Raw genomic sequence first — 23359 nt, 5'->3', positions numbered from 1 at the left:
GATCAGAGCTGCTTTCCCAGCTGGAGTCTAAAATAACTACTAGATTACCTCCACAGGGGCACAGCCAGCACGTTAATGTTTGGCCTGTTCCTTTCACAGCTTGCCGTGGTCTCGCCTGGCTTTCATTCCCCCTTTCTTCAAAGCCTCCTTCACTGCAGGAGCTTCATTCCTGCTGAGGGGAAAGTGAGGGCTGAGCTCCCCCTGCACCCCGCTGCCCTCCTCCTGCTCTCCCATGGGTGCTGGGTGCCGCTGGTGGTGCTTTGCAGGCAGCTGCTGGAGAGCCCCATCCCTGTGCACCACCTTGAAGGGCAGGACCAAATCTATCAACCCCAGATCAAACTGAGAAACCCTCTCCTGCCCCCGGTGAAGCAGCAAAGGCCTGTTTCTGCAGAGGCTCCTATTCAGAGCTAAAGTTGGCCTGGCAAAATGCAGCTGACCTCCCTTTGAACCACATCTTCCTTATGAACCACGTGGGATGACTATAACTTAAAGAGCCCAACCTGCTGTGCTCCACCAGTTAACTGCTCAGCGGTACATCTGCTGAAGGACGGACACTCCTTGCCTCCCTAGTCTGCTGGCACTGTGTCAGTGTCCTGACAGACTGGCATAGGAGAGGCTGACTTGGCTGTCTTACCATCTTTGCTTACGGTTATGTCAGTAGCTTGGGTCCTCACCCATCTCAGATGCACCATTGCTGGTCCCCAGGCACCTCTGATGATTTAGATCACTCCTCATGTGATGTGGTGATCCCATGTAGTGATGGTTTTCATCTACTTGCAATGCCAGGAGGAAAAATAGTTCCTCACGTCCAACTTAAATTTGAAGTGTCCTCAAACTCTGCAGAAGCTAAGAAATATGAAAGAAAAACAAGCATGCTCTGGGTTGAAAAAATGTTTCAGCGAGGGCTAAACACAGTGTTGTTTTGACAGTAGCTTTCTAAAACCCATCAAGAAGACTCAAGTAAATTTCAGTATGTAACAATGAAGTGGGAGATCTGAAAACATTTCCTACAGAAAAACTTCTCATTAGCTCCCAGATTGTATTTTGTGACACACGTTTGTTATAAAGAGCACAAAAACTTTCAGCAAGTCCAAATCTGACTTTCCTATTTCCAGAAAATAATAATAATGAGGTTGATAATGAAATAAATAATAATAATTCCATTATTAAGTACCTCCGAGCTGTGTGCTGGCAACTCCTTCCAGGACGATGACTGATATGCTTCTTTACGTCACTGGCTGAGCTTGGTAAGTCTTTGGACCTATCAAAATACATCAAAAATATATCAAATATATTCTCTGGGGAGATGATTGGCATCTAACACCTTGTACGTGCAGACTGTAGGCATTGAAGGTTGTATAGAAGACTGACAGCTTGACTCAATGTTGGGTACAAAGCACAGTAAATCCCCGGTGTTCTGAGGTGCCCGCAATTAGACAAGATTTAAAACTTCATCTAAGCTGGTGTTTTTTTTAATTAGAAAGCAGGAGGCAAGGAGGACTCCAGCCAGGTGTGGACGAGTGGTTCCTTCCCACTCCTGGCTTCATCTCTCATGCACGGACCATCAGAAAGCTTTCTGCTCCACTGCCCACGGCTCCAGCCCCCATGGGTAATGGATGATGCACGTAGGTGGTGTGGGCAAACACCAAGCTGAGCTTTTATAGAAATATTTACCTTGTTCTCCACTGCCTTGGGGCCCTGAGAGACACCTGCTCCTGGCCTCTTTGATGGCACCTGGGGACCGATGCTTCCAGCTGCACGGCCACGTGTGGCAGTGGGCATCACCACTCGCAGGTGGCTCGAGCCAGGGAGCTCCTTTTGCTGCATTCACTGCAGGTTGGGAAAACAATGGGCACGAGGGGAAAAGAGGAAGATGCAGAGGCAAACAGGTAGAGGTGCTAGAGTGGCCCCTTCCCTGGCTCAGGATGGCCCTGCTGACCTCCCTCCCCTAGAGCTGCTCTGCTGCAGATCGGGGTGAGCCCAGGGCACATCCTGCGCCCAAGGTCCCTCTGCTGGTGGCTGCCACACAGCCACAAGCTGAGAGCTGACACCAGCCTCCCTCCCATCTTGGGGCTCTTCCTGAGGATGCTCAGCTTGAAACCCACTGCCTTCTCTATCTGTAGGGAGTGGGGGCAATGGAAAGAGCAGACAAAAAAGCCCTGGGGGGGAAGCAAGCAGGTGGGAGGGGCAGGCTGGCAGCTCTGTCTGTGCCTCTGGAGAGAGCAAAGTGCCCTTTCCCTGTCCCTGCCTGCAGCAGCACTAATAGGGAGCGGGCAGGGTGCTGTGCCCATGGCCTGCCTCCTGCTCTCCAAGAAGCAGTGACCTGGCAGGACACAAGTCCTGACACTCTCACCATTGCTCCCAGGTCAGCCGCATTTCCTGCTGCCAGTGGGGGGATCCCAGACTGGCTGAGGTGGGGAAGGACCCCTTCCTCACCTCATATCTCTTCCTATCTCGAGGTGTGAGAACAAGAGAGCAACAGCACAGCCTCCTCCTGTGCAGCTCAGGGCAGGACACAGCTGCCCAGATGCCAGATAGTGGCTGCTTCTTCACTGCAGCTCAGGAGGGAGATTTCAACTCCAGCTGGGGTCTCAGGGCTTGCAAATAGGTGTCATGAGGCTGAGGAGATGAGGAGCAGCTGCTGGCATGGGGCTAGGGATGAATTATGGATGTGCCGGCCTCCTTGGAGAGCTCGTGGTGGGCTGCAGGGCACCTCCCACTGCAGAGATGATGGCTTTTGCTCAGCAGACCTCGCAAAAACACAGCATGGGATGACTTTGGGTAGCAGACACCATGGTGATGTCCCTCTGTCCCATCAGGGCACGTGGTGTCATCCGCAGCCTGATCCTTGGGAAGAAAGAGAGGAAAAGCAGAGCGAGGCAATACACTGTAAAAATACTGATTTTCCCAGCACGTCTCCATCAAACTCCAGGAATCTTACTGTACTGCCTCATTTTGTTATGGAAAAGCAGGTGCTGGGTGAGAGTGGGAATGCTTTAAGATCTAACATACAGAAAACCAAAACCAGCAGATTTGTAGATTGTAAATTTGTAGATTGAAAAGACAACACAAGGAAATATACATGTATAGATACACACATGTACATACACACACATACAGCTGCATGACCAATCTCATAGAAAACAGTATTTTCACTCAAATTTTGAGAAAAGCTCACATTTCAGACTCCTGTATATAACAGAAATGTCCCAGCCTAGAGGAAGCTGCTGGTCCTGCACAGTGCCTGGTCCGGGCATTCTTCTTAAGCCAGAATATCACACAGGAGGATAAAACAAAACAGGACTTGCAGTAATCTGTCATAACCACACACTTATACTTCTCAATCAAATTTATAAGTTCATTTCAAAACAGGTTTTTTTTTTTTGGGAAAAAAAGAAAACAACTTATTTTGTATACATACCACACAATAGTAAGAGCTTTTAGAGGTTTTATTGAAATAAAAGGGATTGAAAGTTACCATGAAACCAGAGCTGGACACACAGGAGGAGGGGAGGGATGATGCTTTGTCAGGTTTCTTAAAGAGTCGCAGTGTTTCTGATCTTTTGAACAGTGGATTTGTCCCATGCCACAAGACACCACTTCAACACTTTGGGAAGCCAGAAGCTAGGAGACTCTTTTTTCCTCCAGTGGAATGACATAAAAATATCTGTCAACTCATGCTATATACATACGGGCTGTATTTCTTCCCTGTGGGAAAATATCACTATATCAGTACTTAAAGTCAAGTATCATTACACTTTATTTTATTGATTTTTTTTTTTTTTTTACAGTAAGTCTGAAATCTTTTCCTTCGGTTAGTCAGCTCCACTACTTACCTGCAGTCTTTTTAGGCACAAATACAAGGTACGGCTTACAGGCCAGCCTGCTCCTGGCGCTTGAGAATGAACAGAGAGGGTCAGACCCAGTCAGCCAGAAGAGAAACTGGTTATCAGCCAAGCTGGGCATGTCACACACAACACAGCAAAACCATCAGCCAGAGTGTCCTGTACAGGACACCTAATCTAGACCTTAATACAGGAATGCCTGGGACACACAGAAATCTGGCCATGGGAAGGACCAGTGCAACACAGGAACACAAGCCAGCCCTCAGCCTTCTTTATGAAACTGAAACAGGCAGCATCCATACAACACGGCTGCTGCCACAGGTGCCTGGCCAGGATGGCAGGAAATTTAACAGCACAGGGGGAAACCTTTCCCATCTCCCCAATCCTTGGCAAAGTGCAGGGTTTGCCACACGAACACCACATCCTAGGTGCCCCCAGGGGACCAGCACATGGAGCCTCTGCAGGGGCAGGGTGGTGGGAAGCCAGGACAGGACACACATGGTAGGGAGAAGGTTTGTTGTCCACAGCTGGAAGGCAGCTCCATCCCCAGTGAATGACCCCACTTTGCTGGGTCTGGCCCTGCTCTCCTAGAGATAGAAGTCACTGCTGGAGGCGTGGGGGTGATCCGGCAGCACTTCTGCAGGAGGGCGCAGCTTGCAGGAGGGAGCGGGGCTGCCCTTGGGCACGTCTCCGGGGAGCCCCATCCGAGCACCGGGCAAAACGCAGCTGCTGTCAGGCTACAAGAGGGAGGAAAGAGGGTGCTGAGGCACTTGGCAGGGTTTTACTGGCAGAGCTGTTAAAAAGCTACCTCAGGAATTCAGCAGAGTCTTGGTGGATCTTGTCTGGGGATGCTTAAGGCACCTGAAATCCCCTGACAGACCTCATCTCTGTGCCTGTAAGAGGGGACAGCAGATCAGCACCTGATGTGCCACCCATCAAAGCTTACCAGAGCATGGCTGGAATTATTCCTTACACAGAAAGGACAACAAAACAAGCCATGTGGACACCAGACACCTTCTAAAGGAAAGAGCCCATGTTCTGATCATGCTCTGCAACTCCTGGTGCAAAGAAAAGCCTCTGAAGTCTTTCTGGCCACACACTGGCAGAGCAGGGCGATTCCTGCCTACCCAACAGGTGCCTTTCCTGTGCTAAGACCCCCAGGAAATCCCAGCACAGAGAACACTGAGCTCAGGAGCAGAAAGGCCCTTACCTGACATCTGGTGTCCAGGCTCAGCACAGAGGTGTGCACCCCACAGGAATTCCTGGGTGCCTCCAGCGTGCTGATGCTGCCAAAGCGCTCTGCAGGTGGGCTCAGGAAAGGGTACTGGGGCATGGAGGGGACGGGACTTGGCTGCTTCTCAGGAATAAGCTGGTACGAGGAAGGGGGGAAAAACCCAGAGTATGAAACCATCTCCTCCTGGGACCCTCCACAACTGAGGGTTTCCATGCTGCACAATCCATTTAGGTTAAAGTCCACTGCTGGCACGCCAGGCCCAGGTGCTGGACCCAAGCAGCCCTGGTGCTGGGAGATCAAGTCTTGGCTGATGCCACAAAAATCAGGCTGAGCTGGGGCTGTCAGGAGCGGGGAGACGTAGTCCTGCCACGGGCTATTGCTGCTCGTGGGAAGGGAGTGTGGAGAAGAGGGGGAACGGTGGCCACACAACCTGTCCATCAGCAAGCGCTGGCCAGCCTTGCATTTTGGCTGCTTTGGGGGTGCCCCACGCCCCTGGCACTGGCTGGGCAAGGAGAAGGTCTGGAGAATGTCCCCTTGGGTGGGATGCACGGCCGGGAAGCCACCCTCTGGCTGCTGAACCCCCTGTGGGTGCGGGGCTCCCAGGGGCGAGCCAGCAGCTTTGGCCCACGAGGTGCCCTGTGCCAAGTGGAGCAAGCGGAGCAGGCTCTCCTCCTCAGCGGGCCTCCACTGCAAGCCTCCAGACAGCTCCTTCCCTGCCTCTGATGGCCTCAAGGGCAGTGGGGATGGCTGCCCTGGTGCCTCACGGAGGGGCTGATCCCACAGCGGAGCAGTGGCCTGGCCTGGGACAATGCCAGGCTGCTGTGTTTGCTGGGCCGGGTACGCAGCCGAGCCTCCAGGTGGGCTCGAGGTGGTGCCTGGCAGGGGGCAGGCCTGGGGGTCTCCCTCGGGCTTGTTCACCAGCGTGGCATGGATGTAGGAGAGGATCTCGTTGTTGGTGAGGAAGTTGCTCAGGTTCGGGGTGTGGGCAGGGTCCATGTTGACCATCAGCATTTTCTCATCCAGCAGCAGGAGCTCCAGGTCTTCGGCGTTCAGCCCCAGGCTCTCCAGAGCACTGAAGAACTCGCTGTTGGAGCAGCTCTCGTCGCTGTTAATCGACAGAGAGTCCAGGGTGGCCAAGAGAGGGTCCTCCTGCTGCAAATCCACCAGCTCCTTTTTGAAGCTGTCTTGCCTTGAGGAAATCAGAGCGGTGTCCATGCTCTGGGCCTCTCCTTCTGCACCCAGCGAGGACATGTCCTCAAGGCGGCCCAAGAAAGTGCTGCTGAACGAGTGGCTAGGTGCAGGAGATGGGTGAGGGATGTATGCTGCCTTGTCCTGCTGCAGCACGGCACCCAGCAAAGAACTGGGGGCAATGCTGTCCTTCTGGGAGTGCCCTCCGTTGCTGTGGGAGGGCTTCTTGGACTTGCTGCTCCTCCCTTTGCTCTGGAAAGCATCCGAGAAGCCTGGGAGAGGGTAAGCGCTTTGGTACAAGAGTGCTTCTCCGGTAGCAAAGGTGAAGGGAAGATGCATGGACCGTTTTCGAAGGTGCTCTCCTCCTTCTTCATCTCTGCAGAGCAGGAAGAGGAGACCACGGTCTGTATGTGCACACACTCCGTAAACTGCTTCTGCAGTGCAGAATTGTGAATCCTGAAACCTAAAGCCCCTTTGCTACAACCAGCCTATGTCCAATGATGGGACACATGGTCCCGTGTGCACACACACACACACATTTATGTGCAAATGAATGCACACGTATATATATTTAAATATATACATGCATAAAAAACCCACAAACATCTGTAGCAAAACCAACAGATGCTTAAAATGCAGAGGGTAGTGGAGCCAGACAGAAGCCAAGCCTTTGCACCTCTCCTCTGTGCTGCAGACCCCAAGGACAGGGGTGCTGGGCTGCTGCCCTCCTGCAGGCACATTGGAGGTCCCTGCTGCTCCTGCACCCACATGTCCCCACAGCAGCCACCAGGATCAGCCCAGGACACCAGAGCAGGGATATGAGCATTGCTCAGCGCTCTCCCCTTCTTGTGGGGGCCCTGCAGAGGGACACATGGCTGAAAGAGCATGAGAGCACTGCATCTTACGGCTGCTCCTTTAAAAGACAGAAGAAGCATGGACAAATAGAGCATCCTGCCTGGCACTCACACGAGGGGTCTCTGTGTGACGAGGATGTACTCGGGCTTGCCGTTCTTGTAGACGAGCCGCGCGTTGGCCTGCACCCACTTCCAGCGCTTGTCCTTGGTCAGCAGGCGGAACACCGTCAGGCCGCTCTCCCCCGTTCTCATCACTGCCGGGAGGAAGCACACATACAGGGGCCCGTCAGCACGTCACCCGAGGCAGGGCTGCCTCCAGCTACGCTGCTGTTTCCCACAGGGATAAGCAGCAGGGGCACAGCTGAGGGATGTCCTGGCTGGCACATGCAGGGGACACCACCCTGGCTAGATACACCTCACTGCTCACCACCCCGAGCTCCCTACGGAGTGACAAGAGCATCACAGCAAGGCGTAAAGCCAAGCGTCCTATGGGCCTGGCTTGACACAGTGCTAAAGGAGCTGCTCATAGTACCAACCTCAGAGGCGGGCACCAAGGGACCAGGGAAAAGGACTCTTACTTCTGACATGGTTCTCGGCACAGTACAGCATGTCAGCAGCATGGACGAACTGGTAGCCCGTGCCACACATCCGCAGCTCTGCCTCAGTGTAGCCCAAAACAATCTTCCCCCTGCAGAAGAGGAAGAATGGACTCAGATGAGAGGCAGAAATCACCAGGCACAACACGAACTAGCGTGCAGTAAGCATGCAGAAACACCCCTTGGCTCAGCTCTGCCACTTACTTAGCATCACACGCCAAGGGGGTGAAGTCCAGCTTGTGCTTCGTCCTGAAGATCATGTTCTTGGTTCTGATCTCCAGGATGGATGGAGGCTGCAACGGGGTGGAGATGGCAAAAAGAGCAAGCTCGGGGGGGAGTGCAGACCCATCTTCAGACCTCTTGTTCTGCCCATGAAGGAATTTCAGCCTGCCTTGAAGGTTTAGAGCCTAGAAAGAGAAAAGGTCAGTGCAACACAGAACTGGGTGAACTCAGTTTGGGTGAACCTCCAAACTGAGAAGGTTCACGTGTTCTGCATGGGTCTCCCACAGCCCCAGCCCGAGTAACACCACAGGTCCCACCAACTGGTGCTCCTGGAGTGCTGTCCCTCGCAACTCCCCCACTCCCAGGTGAGCGCAGGCAGTACGCCCCTCTAAAATAAGACAGGGTTTTAGAGGGATGCTGCACCCAGCTCCCCAGGGCAGCAGCTCCCCATTGCTTTCTCCCCCAGCAGCTCCCCACTGCTGGCCCATGTGGGGAAAAAGCAATTTAGTTTAAGGTTTGGTACCTCTGAGAGGAGAGGAACATATCCCTCAGGAAGAGGTTGTACATACAGACAAAATATAAGAAAAAACACACAAAAAAATCTCCTTCTTGAGGTAGGCAGATACTACACACAACAGAAAAGCGTACCAGGTCCTTCAAGGCCAACTTTTAAGCTCCAACAGCAGCATGAAGCCCTTAGGGGGAGCCTGCTGCAGAGCAGCCCTGTACTCACCAGGAAGCCAGAGGAATTATCCAGGAGGCAGCGAAACCGGCACACGAAGCTCCTTTCCAGGAAGGAAGAGTTTTCTGGGGGCAGCTGATCGGGCTTGTAGGCGGCAGCAGAAGAGCCAAGACTCTTCCTCCCTGCAGGAGATAAGAAGATAGGAGCTGAGAGAGGAGCCAGAGGCTGGTGGTCACAGTCCCCAGGGGACTGAAGCATCTGCAGAGCACGGGGACAGAAGTCTCAGCAGAGCCACGGCATGTTGGATGAGCCACAAGGACACAAACCCCATGCAGCTGGTAGCTGGTTCCACAGTGCAGAGAGGGAACAGAGCAGCTGCTTCCCAGCCTGCGCCTACCTTCAGGAGAGGGCTCCCCCTCGGGAGCGTGGGACGGGCTGAGAGCCCAGTGGAGGTTGCGCCTGAATTCCTGCTGGTCCTCGCTGTGGATCAGCTCGAAGACGCTCTGGTGCATGACATCTGTCTAGAGGAAAAAGCAATGCGTGAGCAACGTGGCCTGCCCCCGGGTGCTGATTTTCACCTTGAAAGAGCCTGACAGTCCCCCAGTGTGTCCCCTTTGCGTGGTTTCCTTCAAAATCCTGGTGCTGAGTTACGAAGGCAAAGCTGCCACATCTCTACACCGTTCCCAAGAGCTCCAGGACTTGCTCTCTCTGTCTGGGTGGAGGGTTCTCATCTACCCAGCACGGGCTGGGGAAGTCCAGCTGTGTGCGAGCAACACCATGCCTATGGTAACTAAAGGCTTAACAGGAAGCCCGATTTCCTAATAAATTTAGCCCAGTTGCTTCCAGGTTATTTGGGTGCTCAGATAACCACAAAGCATCACAGCCTTACAGGATTTACTGCGGGTCACCCAGGTGAGCGGGTGCCCAAAGGCAAACCGGGCAGGGAGCCCCAGGCATCCCCCACAGCAGAGCCTGGCTGGTGGAAAGCATCTCTGGGCTAACACAGTTGCTTTGACACCTCCCCGTGACCACGTCTGACAACACGGGGTCCAAATTCACAAGACCACTGCGAAAATCCCCACTGATGCTCGGGCAGAGACACAAATGCAGAGGGGATGCTACGCTGAGCCAACACGGTGTTTGCTGCCTTACGTGGCAAATGCTGCCTGCTGCACAATGTGGAGAAGAAGCAGGGCTGAGCAGTGGCCCTGGGGAGCTGTCCTTCCAAAGGAGATTGTGGTGCTTCTCATCTTCCCTGACCAATTGACTTCCCTGACCCTGCAGCGCTGGGATGGTGAGAAAGGGGAATTTTCTCTTCCTACTCACACAACCCTGTGTGAGTGCTCAACAAGCAACGAGTCAGTTCCCAGCCTGTCTGCCCTGGAGGAATTACAGCCCTGTCTGTAGCCTAGCCTCCGTGCACGCTCCCAGGAGCCTGCAGTCTCTCGGGCACCAGGAAACTTCACATTTTTAGAAGATAAGAAACTCCCCATTCCACTGAGATGAGGTTTTTCTTCCAGATGAGGCTTTACTAGTGTGCCTGCAAAGACCCTCTTCAGACACTTAACTCTCTCATCTCTCGAAGCAAGGACACTTCACATCTCCAATTCCCAAGCCACTGAACTCAAAGGGAGGGTACAGGGCTTCGTATATTGCAGGTCTCAGTCCCTGCTCCCCTCTGTGATGATTTTTGAGCCCCTAGAAAGAAGGGATGGTCTGGGGTGACGGTAACGGGTCAGGCCACCCAGCAGCCACAGACAAGGTCTTGCCTTCTTCCCTGTACATGCAATCCTCCAAAGACCCTGCAATCCCTACAGGGAACTTCAGGCTATTCTCTACTACCAAGGGAAAATCCACCCTGCAAACCCATCGCTGCCAGCCAGCGGTGTTCCACCAACCTGATGAAATCCCAGGTAGTCCTGGATCGTGTGCGAGGAGTAAAATATCAGCCCTTCTGACGTTACCACCAGCACGAAGCCATTGAGTGCCTAGGAGAGAGAGGAGGTCTGCAGGTGTGTGCCATGCTCACATCACCCTCTTCTAGCAGGAGGGCACATTTTGTTCTGCTCAGACACTGGTTGCCCCAAGCCCCGGCCCCTCCACTGCCCCAAGACAAAGCACAAAACAAAGCACAGAAGCCCTGGGAGAAGACAAAGCCTTTCCAACCGCATCTCCCTGCTGGGCCCAGCAGGAGCTGTGAGCAAAGGAACATCTCCAGGTCCTGCTCGGTAGCACAGCAGCCCTGGGCAGCACCAGCTGATCCTCTGCCTTTACTTCTCCCCCTTGCAGAAACACTCCGTGAGGGCAATAAGGAGGCAGGAGACTCCCGATCTCTGCTGCTCTGCCCCACCTGGAGCGATCCTGCTTTACCTAGCAGAGGTCAAGCCTACAGCTTATTCTTAGATTTCCTCTGTTCTGCCCCGCTCGGTTAAATCCTGCCAACTGGAGGCTGACTGGAGAGCAGTGGGATCCGTGCCAGCGGAGCTGTGCTCACTCAAAGCAGACAGTACCTTCTGCTGGGTTTCCCTGAGGTCACGTAGCTCTCTTCCATGCAGCTGCCCGAGCGTTCCCTAATCGGAACTGATGGAAAACTTTGCTTCCATCCTCACTCGGATTCAGATTTGGACATTTATCCTCATCCTAAGCGAAGAGTGAATGCAGATCTGAAAACCAGTTGCAGAATGAATCCAGACACCATCGGGAACTGGTCCGTTCTTGTATTCTGGCGGAAAGAAGCCTTTTTGACAATCGGGGATCAAAACAGCACTTCACATGGGCTGCATTTAAGGTTAACCTGCGTCTGCCTGGCTGGCTCCCAGGTTTGCATCCCTGCTGGCCTCCCCAGGTGCCAAAAAAGCCTGTGCATGTCCTCCACCCAAGGAGGCTGGAAGCGCTCGCTGAATGCTGTGGCCTGCTCATATAAAACAAATGCTCAGGCTCCTCTGCCCCTGCAGGCTTGAAGAACTAAGACCTCACCACAGAAAACAGCAAACACAGCCACCAACCCTAAGTTTCTGATGCATTTTTAATGCTACACTGCTTCGTGTGGTTTTGTTTTTGTTTTGTAACACATTTACAGTTCAGTGGCCCTTCTGTCCTCTCCTTGAGCTCCAGGTCCGCAATGCCAACACCCAAGGGAGCACTGCATTCCCCAGCAGGAAGGGGCTGAGCCAGTCAGAGCCTCTGTCCGCCCCCAGAAAGGCACATTCCTACCAGCCTCACAAACCTGGGTGGTAATTTGGGTGTTGCCCTGGCAGGAAGGGACCAGGGACAGCGTCCTTGACCCCTGGAGATCCGTGAGGACTATGAGGTGTAGAGGAGCTGCCCCACCATCCTTGGAGCTGTCCCAGTTGGTTGTTGCACAGCCAAAACCCTCCCTGTACCACTAACCTGGCTGCAGCCAGGGCAGCCAGCCCAGTCCTTCTTCCCTCGCTTCATCATGTACAGACATCAGGATTAATTAGGGTCTAGCGTGTCGTCCCAGCCAAGTCCGGCTATTGTTGCTGCCAATTCCTGCTTCATTGTCCAGGTCCGCGTTTCTCCCCCCTCCCCTTCCCTTTATCCCAGGCACAAACGCTCTCTCTATTTACTGGGGTTGATCTCAGTGTGTGGGAATCTGCTGCAGAGGTTAATTAGTGCTGCCAAGTGCACTTTAACCCTTTGAGCAGCTCTGGAGGCACTATCCCACCGCGGTGGCAGCGAGCAAGGTCTTGCAGCGCCCCGTCCTTCCTTGTCACACCACCCAACAGACAGACTGAGCCTGCTGAAGGCCACCTTATGGACAAGAACAGACCAAAAACATAAGGCTGGAAAACCTCGGGAGCAGAGGGGGAGGAACAGGGTGGGCCACGAGATGAGAGAAAGGAATATCAGGCATCCAAGGTGGCAGACAGAGCAGATGTAGGTTTTTAACCTGGAGGAGTTTTTCCCCATGGCACGGAGGCAAATCCTGACCACGTGCCACATCCAGCATCCCACAGGAGAGCCCCTGCGAGACCCAAACCTGAAGCCAGAGCTTTCAGCCCCTCGCTTGGTGCCTCTGCAAGGGCGGCCCCAAGCTCTGGGAGGGGTGTGATGAGCAGGGCATCATCCCCTGGCCAGCCCCGCTGCCTGCGGTACAGCTACGTCCACAGCTCTGTGCTTTGACAGCAGAAACCCCTCGGGGTTTTGGTTATTAACCAGCATTTCTCTCACGAGGCACTGAGATCCTGGCTCCCCAGCAACCAGGCAAGACAGTAATTATAATTCCTGCTGAGTGAGCTTCTGGACAGGCGCCGGGGCTGCCCAGCTCCCAGAGCGAGACCTTCGGGCTCGGAGGGAGCGGAGGAGCTCCATGGGGGGGACAAACCCACTCATCCCCCTGAGCCAGATGGAGAAGCACAGACATGGGGTGCCTCCAGCATCTCCAAAGGAGCCAGCCACGTGCTTCTCACAGAGCTCCCGGGATGCTATGATGCACAGGCATGAGAATACCCTGAGCACAGCGGTCATCTGCTCCTATTGATGTTGTGCCTCTGCCTGAAAAACAGAAAAGCCTTCCACAACATTTCCTTCCCTGTTTTCACCACAGTTTGGAGAACATCCCCTGTCTGAAAACCTTTCTCAAGACGCCTTGCTGTGCTTGGCTCCTGTGTTACACCCACAGCCCATTCGCACACCACAGCAGAGGAGAAGAGCTGGCTGTCCTCACCCAGACATCCAGGGCTGAATGACAGAGCAGCCTGCTTTTTGGGAAAGCTCGAAGGAGCTGGGAAGGGGATGAGATGAAAATGCCCTTGAAGGCATCTGCCAGGGGGAGGAGGCTGGAGATCACCACTAACCTGCAGGAGCAGCTCGCCCTCCGGTACTGCCGCCACTGCCGTGCCTTGAGTAGGGCTGCCGTCACGGTCTCCATCCCTCTCTGCTTCGTTGGCACCGTGGTTTTTCAGAGCAACTGCAGCAAAGCAGAGGGAAGGGATGTCAGTGCTGCAGTAATGCTCCCAGCTCACTGCCACCAGAGCCCGAAACACAGCCCTGGCCACAAAGCTGGGCACTGCTGCCCGGGGAAGCTGTGAAGCTCTGCCAGCCCTTTGCTTCACCCCTTCAGAGCTGACTTCAACAGGACATTTCCCCCCACCCCTCCATAACCTCAAAATTCCTATTTTGTTTTAATCTTATTCCCAGATCTTTAACAACCCCCAAGTAAAGAGCAGTTAAAGCCAGAGATCTCCAAAACAGACGTGCATCAGCAGAACTATGAGGTCCTGAGTCTGCCAGCATCCGCCTGCACCCCCGTACTGCAAGAGGACATGTTTAGTAAGCTCATGGGCTGGGAAAAACAATCTCTCATCGTTTGCCTTGTTAAGAAGGGTTTATGCAATCAATTTAAGACAAGCCATAGCTCACAGCAGAGCACAGCAAAACACACACACATACAAGAATAGAGACACCTCTCCCTGCAAGGCTGCGCCAGTGTCCTGGGCAGCACCTTCCAGCAGCCCCAGGAAGCAGAGCCACTCGCCCTTCTGATCCCTGCGAGGAAGACGCAGGGATTATGAATTATTAAAGGTCTTCCTCTTCCCCTGCCAGCTCCCAGACAGCTGTGCTGGAGGTGCAGGATAAAAATAAACCTGGTTGATAAAAGAGTGACTGAAGGGTTGAAGAGGTCTGGTGTAATGGCTTGATATTTGCCTTCAGAAGGAAAACTTGTGAGTAATGGACTCGGATCACAAGCACTGACTAAAAATAGGCTTTGCTATCAGCATCTGGGCTGCCCCTGAGCTTTGGGGCCAGAGCAGACAACAGTTAAAATCAGAGGATGACACATCATCTCTGTGCCAACATCTGCCACTAAACCACTTTTCCCACAAGGGTTTCCCCAACCTCCACCAAACAGCACGTTTTCCATCAAGCCACCCACAGAACCCCATGCAGACCTGCTCTTGGCCGTGGGCATCGTGGGCAGGCCTCCTGCTTGGTGTCCCCAGGCTTCATCTCCCCATAAATAGCCCCGTGGGTCAGCAATTCAGCAGGGCTGTCGCGGCACATCAGGCTGATGGAGCGGAGAGCCACCGCCGCATCCTGCCCTGGCTCCCTCCCCAGTACCCTGGGCGAGCAGGGCAGGAGTGGGGAAAGCTCATCCCCAGGGGTGCGCCTGCCTTCACGCCAGCTGCATCCGGCAGGGAGACAGGATGTGAGCTTCGCCCTTGCTGCATGACCCCAGAAAGAAAAAAAAGGGAGAGGAGCGGCTTTTTCTGAGGACATCTGGCACGGTGCCACTCCAGCCACTGGCATTGCCTTTGCTGCTGGCAGCTGGAGGAGGAAGGCAAGGAAAGGCTTGCACATTTTTCCTGCTATTTCTCCGAAGAACAAATAGCTCCAGCCAGGACCTGCAGGCTGTTTTGCCACGAAAAGCCTTTTATAGTAGAAGAAGAAAAATCTCCCTTCCCACGGCAGGCTGGGCATTGCATTTCTACCACTTCTACTCACAGCCCCACCATGCTGCGCACAACCTGGCAGGCTACCGCCATCCCCAAGGGTGCTTTGGGCACCCCACAGCCCCCAGGGCTCCAGGAGCATCCCATGATGGCCCTGCCAGGAAGAATGGTGGCCCTCATGCAGAGCTGCAACCTGGCTCACCAGGTCTCATGCTGTCACCCCCAGCAGCAGTAGATTGGGAGCCAGGGGTCCCAGCCTTGGGAAGCTGCTTCACATGAGGCTGAAGGCACACCTTGCCACCTACCAGGTTTGCTGGTGAACTCCTGAACGTGCAAGGGCTTTGCGGACCTGAGGAATCTCTGCACCAACAAGCTAGTATTAACATTTTTGAGAGGATATCTCCCAGCCCCCTTCCCTTCTCTCCACGCAGGCGAAACCTTGAAGCGGGAACAGGATTTTGCATCAGCCACAGCCTGAGGAGGAAAGCAAGAAGCCTCCGAAACATAACCCAGGAGCTGGTACAGGAGAGGCAGAACAGAACTCAACCACCTTGCAGCTCTTCAAAAGCAGCAACAGAGAGTGCTTTCCCAGTGCTGTTGGCATCATTTAAATAAGGCAAGAAAGCACCAAACCCACCTGCAAGCAATGGTAGGGATACCTGCATGCCAATTATTAGTTTCAGCTGATGTTGGGAGAAGGAGAGATGTCCTTTTAAATAAAACTGACTTCTAGCTGCCTCTTTCCTTCTTCCTTTTGCCAATTCTCAAAACGTAGGATTTTTACTCATATAGAAGTAAAACCTCATCAGGATGTATTTCCCAATCTTCCTTTTATAGCCACCCGTCGAGAAGCTCACGGGCAGCACAACCCACAGCACTGCTCACACACCCGTGCATTAAATAACACCTCAACACTGTTTTCCTGCACTGGCTTGCAAAGAAGAAACAGAATATTGTAAGCTAAAAACAAAAAACAAAAAACAAAAAAAAAAAAAAGAAAAGAAAAAGAGAGAGAGAGAGAAACAAAAGCTCTTGAGGTTCTGTGATTTTCCAGCAGAGATGGGAGTTATTATTACCAAGTGGTGAAAAGCTGGAGCACAGCTGTAGTGCCAGGCGGAGCACCGCTACCTGCCTTTCCAGCTTCTCTCATCACTACCCTGTCAGCACGCCAAGTCTGATCAGTGCTCTCTGATTTAACACACGCATCTCACAACAAGCTTACACGTCTCCGGCTACTTTGAGAAGCAAAGAACAGGAACATGCACTCAGTGAAGTGTATCCTGTTCTGGATTATTATTACTTATTTTTTTATGATTTGTCACGAACTGAGCTCTCCCTAGCCGATGCAAATTCCTCAGGCAAGGATGCCAAGCGACTTAGTGGCAATAGTGAGCTGCTCCCTTGATGTGGAGGGTTTGAAACAAGCTAGAAGGAAAGAGCATCAAGGAAATGGTGAGAGAAGCAGGCAGAGATTTGCTGACCCTGGGCAGCAGAGCCATCTCCTCCCCGGCTTGCTGACACATCACTTCATTTCTCCCCATTGTGCTGCGTGGATCCCATTTTCTAGCAACTGGCAAATACTTCCCAAACTTCCCCTTGCTTATCCTTAACGTATACTGCAGTGCTACTTACTGTTTCGTAATACCTGCCACAGCTCCCCACTGGCACCAATTTCATTAAATGGATTAATTATTTATCCCTTGTCTGAACGGTACAGACACAGCCAGTTCTGTGACAGCGCGTGGTGAATAATGAATACCCTGTTAAAAGATCTAATTGCACTTTTAAAAGCAAGGAGGCCTCAACTACACGTCCCTGTTGCATCACTGAAGGCACATGGGTCTCAAAGGGAGAAGCACAAGCGGAGGTTTAAACAAGGACAAAGAGGACAAAGATGTGCCAGGCTTTCCCTTCTTCTTCCAGCACTTAGGAGGGTTTGAAAGCTCCTAACGCAGGCAAGCCACAGTCCTCCAAGCGATGACAATCCTTGATGATAATCCACAAACTGTGACAGGAGAAGGGGGAATGGTTTTAAACTAAACAAGGGCAGGTTCAGATAAGATGCAAGGAAGAAATTTTTTTCGCAGTGAGGGTGGTGGGACCCTGGAACAGGCTGCCCAGAGAAGCTGTGGGTGCCCCACCACCAGAGTGTTCACAACCAGTCTGGACGAGGCTTTGGGCAGCCTGGCCTGGTGAAAGATGTGAGATGATCTTTAAGGTGCCTGTGAGCACAAAAACCATGCTATGATTCCCTTCTGCGAGTTCAGGAGCTGGATTTGAAGCTGGGCTTCCAGCTGTTTCCAGCAGTGCTGACGGCTCTGCAGAACCTCTCTGCACCCCCTGTGGGCTCTCCACCACACGTGTCCCGTCCCAGGGACCACCAAGGACCTGCACCCCATGACCTGGCATTCCCTCCCAGCTCTCAGGGGGAGCACCAGGTCCTCCGGGTCCTTCCTGCGACACCCCCTGCCCCTGCCGCACTGCAACCTCCTGGAGACATTCTCATGGGGCCCAGGGAAAAGGATTTGGCAAGGAAAACACGCGGCGGGGAAACGGCCTACCTAAGGAAAGTCACAAGACTCTCCCAGCTCAAAGCGCCCCTGGAAGCCAGCTCGTTACCTAGCAGTCAAGGGAGCTGGGTGATCACAGGACTAGGTTTTATTTTTCTCACACCGTCCCCTAGGTTTTCGGGCTTCGGCTGCCCGCAGTAGGTGACTGAACCACACGGGCGGTGGAGAGCTGACGAAGTGAATGGACAAGCACATGCTGAAGAGCTCACTGTTGATAACAGAGGCTTCAGAGGCACTGCTAATTACCCCCAGAGGACAAACGAGTGCTCGGGGTGTGAGGGGTGTCAGCTCTTGTACCCCTGGCCAGCTGGGCTCACCACAGGACGAGGCACTGCAAAAAGCACGGTGTGGACGAGCCTCCCAGCACGCGGCAGACACATGCTGCAAGAGACCCTTTTCCAAACCAGGTCCCCGGCACATTTTGGGCTCTACCCCCTGGGCTTTCAAGCGGGCCAAGCAACACACAAGACCCCATGGCTGATCCCACAGGCTGGTGGCACGTGCTGGGCCCGCGGGGAGGGATTAGGGGGAGCCAGGCACCACCGGGCTGAGCTGCCGGCGTCGCGTGCAGGCTGAGGCTGTCCCGGAGCGGTGTGGCCAAGAGGGGACTGCATGGCCACACGTGGTGCCAGCAGCCGACTGGGGCTCCTTTTGGCAATATCTCCCCAAAGCAATGTTCAGGTAAAAGCACAGATGCTTCCTGCACGTGGTGGCTCTGCCAGCTGAACAGGTCGCTTCCACAGCAAAGTCACACAGTCCATCCTGACCAGTGCCATGCAAATGCACTTCAAATGTACTTCATGAGAGCCTATGAAACCAGCTCTGCATTTTGAACAATTTGTCACACGTCCAGAAGATGATTGGGAACCAGAAACAAAATGAGAGAGATTCCCCAAATTTTACCAGTGACCGTGATCCTGAATCCACCATCTGTTTTCTAGTCCCTTGAGCTCATATACGCTTCCCCATATACCATCTACACACAGATCAATGTATTCAAATAAAACTAAAAAGTCACTGATTTTCAAATTGGTTGGGAGAAACAACAGCCTGGAGGAGAGAGCATTTCTGGCTTGCAATGAATTATTTAAGAAGGGGGCTGGAGAAATGGCAGCTGGCATAAACCTGCCGGGTGAATTGATTGATTCACCTATGGAACAGGCTGGTGGCTCTCCATAAACCAGAAGAGACTCCAAAACACTTGTGTTTCCTGATCTGATCTCACACCGGACTTGTCAGCACTCAGCAGCAAAAGCTTTTTCCTCGGGATCCCACTGTGCAGCATTCCCAAGGATGCTGCACAGCTCTCACGGCTTAGCACCGAGCAGACAGACAGACAGACCCTGGCTGTGCCAGCCCCCTTGAACTCTCTCCCCTGCCAGACAAAGGGAAAAAAATAAAACATAAAGGAGTCCAAAACCAAAACAAACAAAGTCAAGGAAGGAAAAAGCAGCATATTTTGGATGCTGCAGAAGCCTTCCTAAGGTGAGTATTACTTCAGCTTCAGCACAGCACCTCAGAGAGTAGCATCACTCCAGCATTCACACCGAAGTGGACTAAAGTCACTTAAAATCACTTGATATTGTAGATGGGCTTGCCCAGAGTTGTTCTTAAAGATAAATTATTTAAATCAAAAGTCTTTTAAAAATAAACAAAAACAAACAAAAAAAAATACTTTTTTTAAGCAGCAGAAGAGACTTACCTCAATGCTCAAGCACCATTTACATCAAAAAGGATGGGACTTTACCCCCTCGCTCTCACACCTGAATCACTGTGACCTGACTTAAACCAGAGATGCCCGTCCCATAGCTCCAGACACACTCACAGCTCAGCTGCTGAAGTCAAACCAACTGAGCTGGGGACACAGGGATGTCAGACCCCTGGGTGCATGGCCCTGGCCAGGGGTGGCCTCTCGTGGGGCAGTAGGACCATCCTCCCCCAGGGTCACCCTGTGCTTTCCCTGTCCCAGCACAGCGTCCCTAGGGAGGAGGACAACCCCAAAGCACCCCACAACTTCTGGTGCAATGCTTTGCAACAAGACCATCCATTTCGAAACCGCTGTTTTAAGGAAACGCTCTGCCACCCCTCCATTTTATAAATTCTTCAGGCTTTTAAATCATTCATGTTTCAGGAGACCGGCAAGGCCCGCACTGCGCCACGGACCTCCACCCCATGGCAGCCTGCGGAGCTTCTGCAGCCCCCAGGATCACCAGCACTGCCCTGCTGCCTCGGCCCGTTTGGAGGCACCCTCACAGGCAGGATGAGCTCCTGGGGGTCCGAGGTGCCCCACTGGGCACCGTGCAGAGGGGTCCGGGCAGTGCCTGCAGCCTTGCAGCATGGCTCCCTGCCAGGGCACGAGCAGCGCGCAGAATGCAGGCGATACGGTCAAACAAACAAATCGACCCGGTGCTGCAAGGCAAACAACTGCTCTCCCCAGCCATTAATTTTTCATTTCGCCCGCCTGCCAATCCTACAAGCGATGTTTCAAAGAGAATGGAAAAGGGGAGAAAAAAAAAAAAAAAAAAAAAAGAAAAAAAGACACTCAATATATTCAGTGATTTGGGGTTAAAAAAAATGTTTCTGAGGTCACATGTGGTGTTTTAAGCCACTTGTATTTCAACAGGAAAATCCAGTGCTGCCCAAATACCCCTCCTGTGGGCTCCTACAAATTACAATAACAGCCCAGTGGAATGCAGGAATGTCTTTAACACGGCGTATTTTGAAAGGTTCCCAAATAAACTGTAATCACATCACAGGTAATTCTTCATCTTCAGCACAGGGAGCATTCCTCCAGGCTATTGTAACGGGGGAAAATTGTCACTTGCGCTGAGAAACTTCACAACTGTGCTGCCTAGCCTGCTGCTACCCTTGCGGCTGTGCCTGCCAGAGCCTGAGCCCGGGATCTCGCAGAAACCCTCCAGCCTAAACTTCAATTTTCTACTTCAGTGGAACCCACAAACAAAATCAACGTAATCTTTAGAGATCCCTCTAATTCCAAACACGCACCGGCTCCGCTTTTCCCAAAGCGCGAGGCGTGCGCGCATCTCCTGGAGCCTTGCGGCTGACATTCTTGCCATGTCAGAGCAAGAAAATCCAGCGTTAGGGGAAAAAAATATAATAAAATAGAAAGAAAATAAAAACAGGGAGAATGGCAGGCATTGTGCAGCGCTGCTGCTTGGGGCTACCTGTAGGGCTGCTCACCCGCCCCGGGGTGGCTGCGGCCGGGGCGAAGTGACAAGAACCGGCACAGACGCCCACGGACGGACAGCCCACGGACGGACAGACGCCCACGGGCCGCGGGGATGCTCCGGCCGGGCACTCACCGCTGAAGAAGCTCCTGGCTCGGAGGAAGCCGGCGCTGAGGCGCAGGACCGACAGCTTGTCCAGGCCGGCCACCACCTCTGCGGGGAAGGGCAGCAGCGCCGCCAGCCGCTCCAGCTCCCGGTTCAGCCGCTCCCGGTGCCTCTTGGACGGGTTGGACCTGCCGCCGTCGGCCGCCGCAGCCCGAGCCCTGCCGGCACAGCCACCCGCCCGTGTCACCGCGGGCACCGGCACCGCTCCCGGTCCCGATCCCGGCCCCATTCCCGGTCCCGGTCCCGTTCCCGGCCCCGACCCCAGCCCCGCTCCCCGCCCGCACTCACGCTCGGGGCGCCGGCTTCCGCCGCTTGCGCCCCGCGTACATGGCACGGCTCTGCCCGGCTCTGCCCGGCTTTGCCAAGCTCTGCCCAGCCCGGTTCGGCTCTGCCCAGCCCGGTTCGGCTCTGCCCGGCTCTGCCGTGCCCGGTTGGGCTCTGCCCGGCTCGGTCCTGCCCGGCTGTGCCGGCCCCGGAGCGCAGCGGGACCCGCGCGGCGCCCCCCGAGCGCGGCGCAACCCGGAGCGACCCCGGCGGGAGCGGCCCCGCCTCTGCCCGGGGAGGGGAGGGGAAGGGAAAAGGGGGGTCTGGGGGTGGGGAGGGGGTGATGGAGGGGGTAAGGGGGTGCTCGGGGTCCGCGCAATCCCAAACGTGAGTGATCGCGTCCTGGGCTGCACCCACACGAGCGCAGGCAGCAGGGCGAGGGGAGGCCAGGAGGATGGGCAGAGGCTGGAGCACCTCTCCTGCAGAGCCAGGCTGAGGGAGCTGGGGGGTCAGCATGGGGAGGAGAAGGCTCTGGGGAGACCTTGTAGTGGCCTTTCAGTGCTTAAAGGGGATACAGGAGAGCTGGGGAGGGACCCTTTATTAAGGAATGTGGTGGCTAAACAGGGGAAATGGGGCAGGGAGCCCCCCACCAAATGCGTGTGCTAGCACTTGTGTTGGCACCCTGGGGGTGAGGGACCATCCGTATGACATCTGCACACCGTAGCAGGGGGCTGTGTGTGCGTGGTGGTACAAGGGGACATACAGGGGAGGGGGCGAGTGGGGACCGTCCCCTCCTTCAGCCAAAGCCCAGAGAAAGGCGACCCACGGCCAGGCCGGCAGCAGGCTTTTTCAAGTGCTTGCTCAGTCAAGAGGGAAATGGGGAGACACTGTTCCAGGTCAAACAAACCATCAGGCTGCTACAAAGCAAATTGACTTTTAATACACAACAAAATGCAGCGGGGGAGTTTCCGTACATCTTTGCTTCGCCCTCCCCCCGACATCATCCGTCGGCAAGTGGCATACAAAGAAATCACAGAGTGGAAAATGAGACACCACCAGGAAAGCAGACCGTGGATGCACACACAGAACTCGTAAAGAATTAAGACACGAGTAACAGAGCAGCAGGGGGTCCGCGTCAGCCCCCAACAGCAAGGCTTTGGGGCCAGTTGATGCGTAAGGCTCTGTGTCACGGCAGCTCGGCTCCTTGCTCTCCCCTGGGTGCTCCTCCAGGCTGCTGTGTAAGAGGCTGAGGGGCAGGGGTGCAGCTCGGGGTGATCTGGAGGTCCCCAACCATGCTGACCTCTGCAACCAGCCCAGCTGGCCCTGCCTGCTCTCAGACTCAGTGCTCTGGTTGAGCCTGTTCTGCTGGGGGCTTTGCCTGACAAACCTGGGAGAATTTGCCCCGTGGCAGGCAGGAGGAAAAGATTCATGCCTTGGGCTTAAAACAAACAAACAAACAACCAAGGGCATTTAACAGAGTGGTTGTGCCAGTCTCCAGAACAGGTTTAAGGCCACGAAGCTGGTCCACAGTGGAGAGGCAGAAGGCAGTCGCTCCTCTCCTTGCTGCCTTCTCCTCACTGCTCTGACAAAGCCACAGCAGTGCTCCACTGTCCCTCTGTCTGATGGCAATGCAGGGCGGTGACAAACCCAGGGTCAGCAATAGGAACTATTTCCCAGGGAAGGTCCCAGCCCCTGCTGGAGGCCAAATCCACGTCCCAGAACCCTGCCCCAGGGATGAAGAGGTCCTTCTTTGGACCTCAAGAGCCTCCCAAACCTCCCTGCTGTGACAGGACTGCATTTTCCTGAAAGACTGATGATGCAAAAGCCACCAAAGCCTTCCTCTGTGCCTGCCTGAGAGCTCTGTGAGGGCACCTCATTTCAGGCACAGGAGGTCAGGGTGCTGGGCAGGAGGCACGGAGCACCGCTCGTGGGTGTGCCTGGCTGCTGGTGGCTGCTCCAAAACAATGTTCCCAAACTGTGGCTCCTAGCTCACCATGAGGCTTCAAAAGGGGCTTTTCCAATCCCGTTTTACAGAGCTGGCTGGGGGTGGTGGGGCCAGGAAAACGTTAAAACCAGAAGAAATGTTTGCTGCTTGGAGCCACCCCTGTGGTTTGAAGCGTTTCTGGGCGCTTTGC

The 23359-nt window shown here is 54.0% G+C and overlaps 1 protein-coding gene across 1 annotated transcript; it reads right to left on the bottom strand.

The window, feature by feature from the left end:
* Positions 1-4432: 4432 nt before the first annotated feature.
* Positions 4433-21289, bottom strand: LOC311210991 (aryl hydrocarbon receptor-like; the record flags this gene model as incomplete). Its single annotated transcript, XM_084289412.1, has 11 exons — positions 4433-4582; positions 5056-6643; positions 7234-7375; positions 7700-7809; positions 7922-8124; positions 8673-8803; positions 9019-9142; positions 10520-10609; positions 13442-13554; positions 20931-21118; positions 21249-21289. The coding sequence occupies 11 exons, from the start codon at positions 21287-21289 to the stop codon at positions 4433-4435; spliced, it is 2880 nt and encodes a 959-aa protein (XP_084145538.1).
* Between the last annotated feature and the right edge of the window lie 2070 nt (positions 21290-23359).

Source organism: Netta rufina (genome assembly GCF_964035555.1).
Source record: "Netta rufina genome assembly, chromosome: 6".
Taxonomy (NCBI): Eukaryota; Metazoa; Chordata; class Aves; order Anseriformes; family Anatidae; genus Netta; species Netta rufina.
This window is presented reverse-complemented; position numbering and strand designations above follow the sequence as displayed.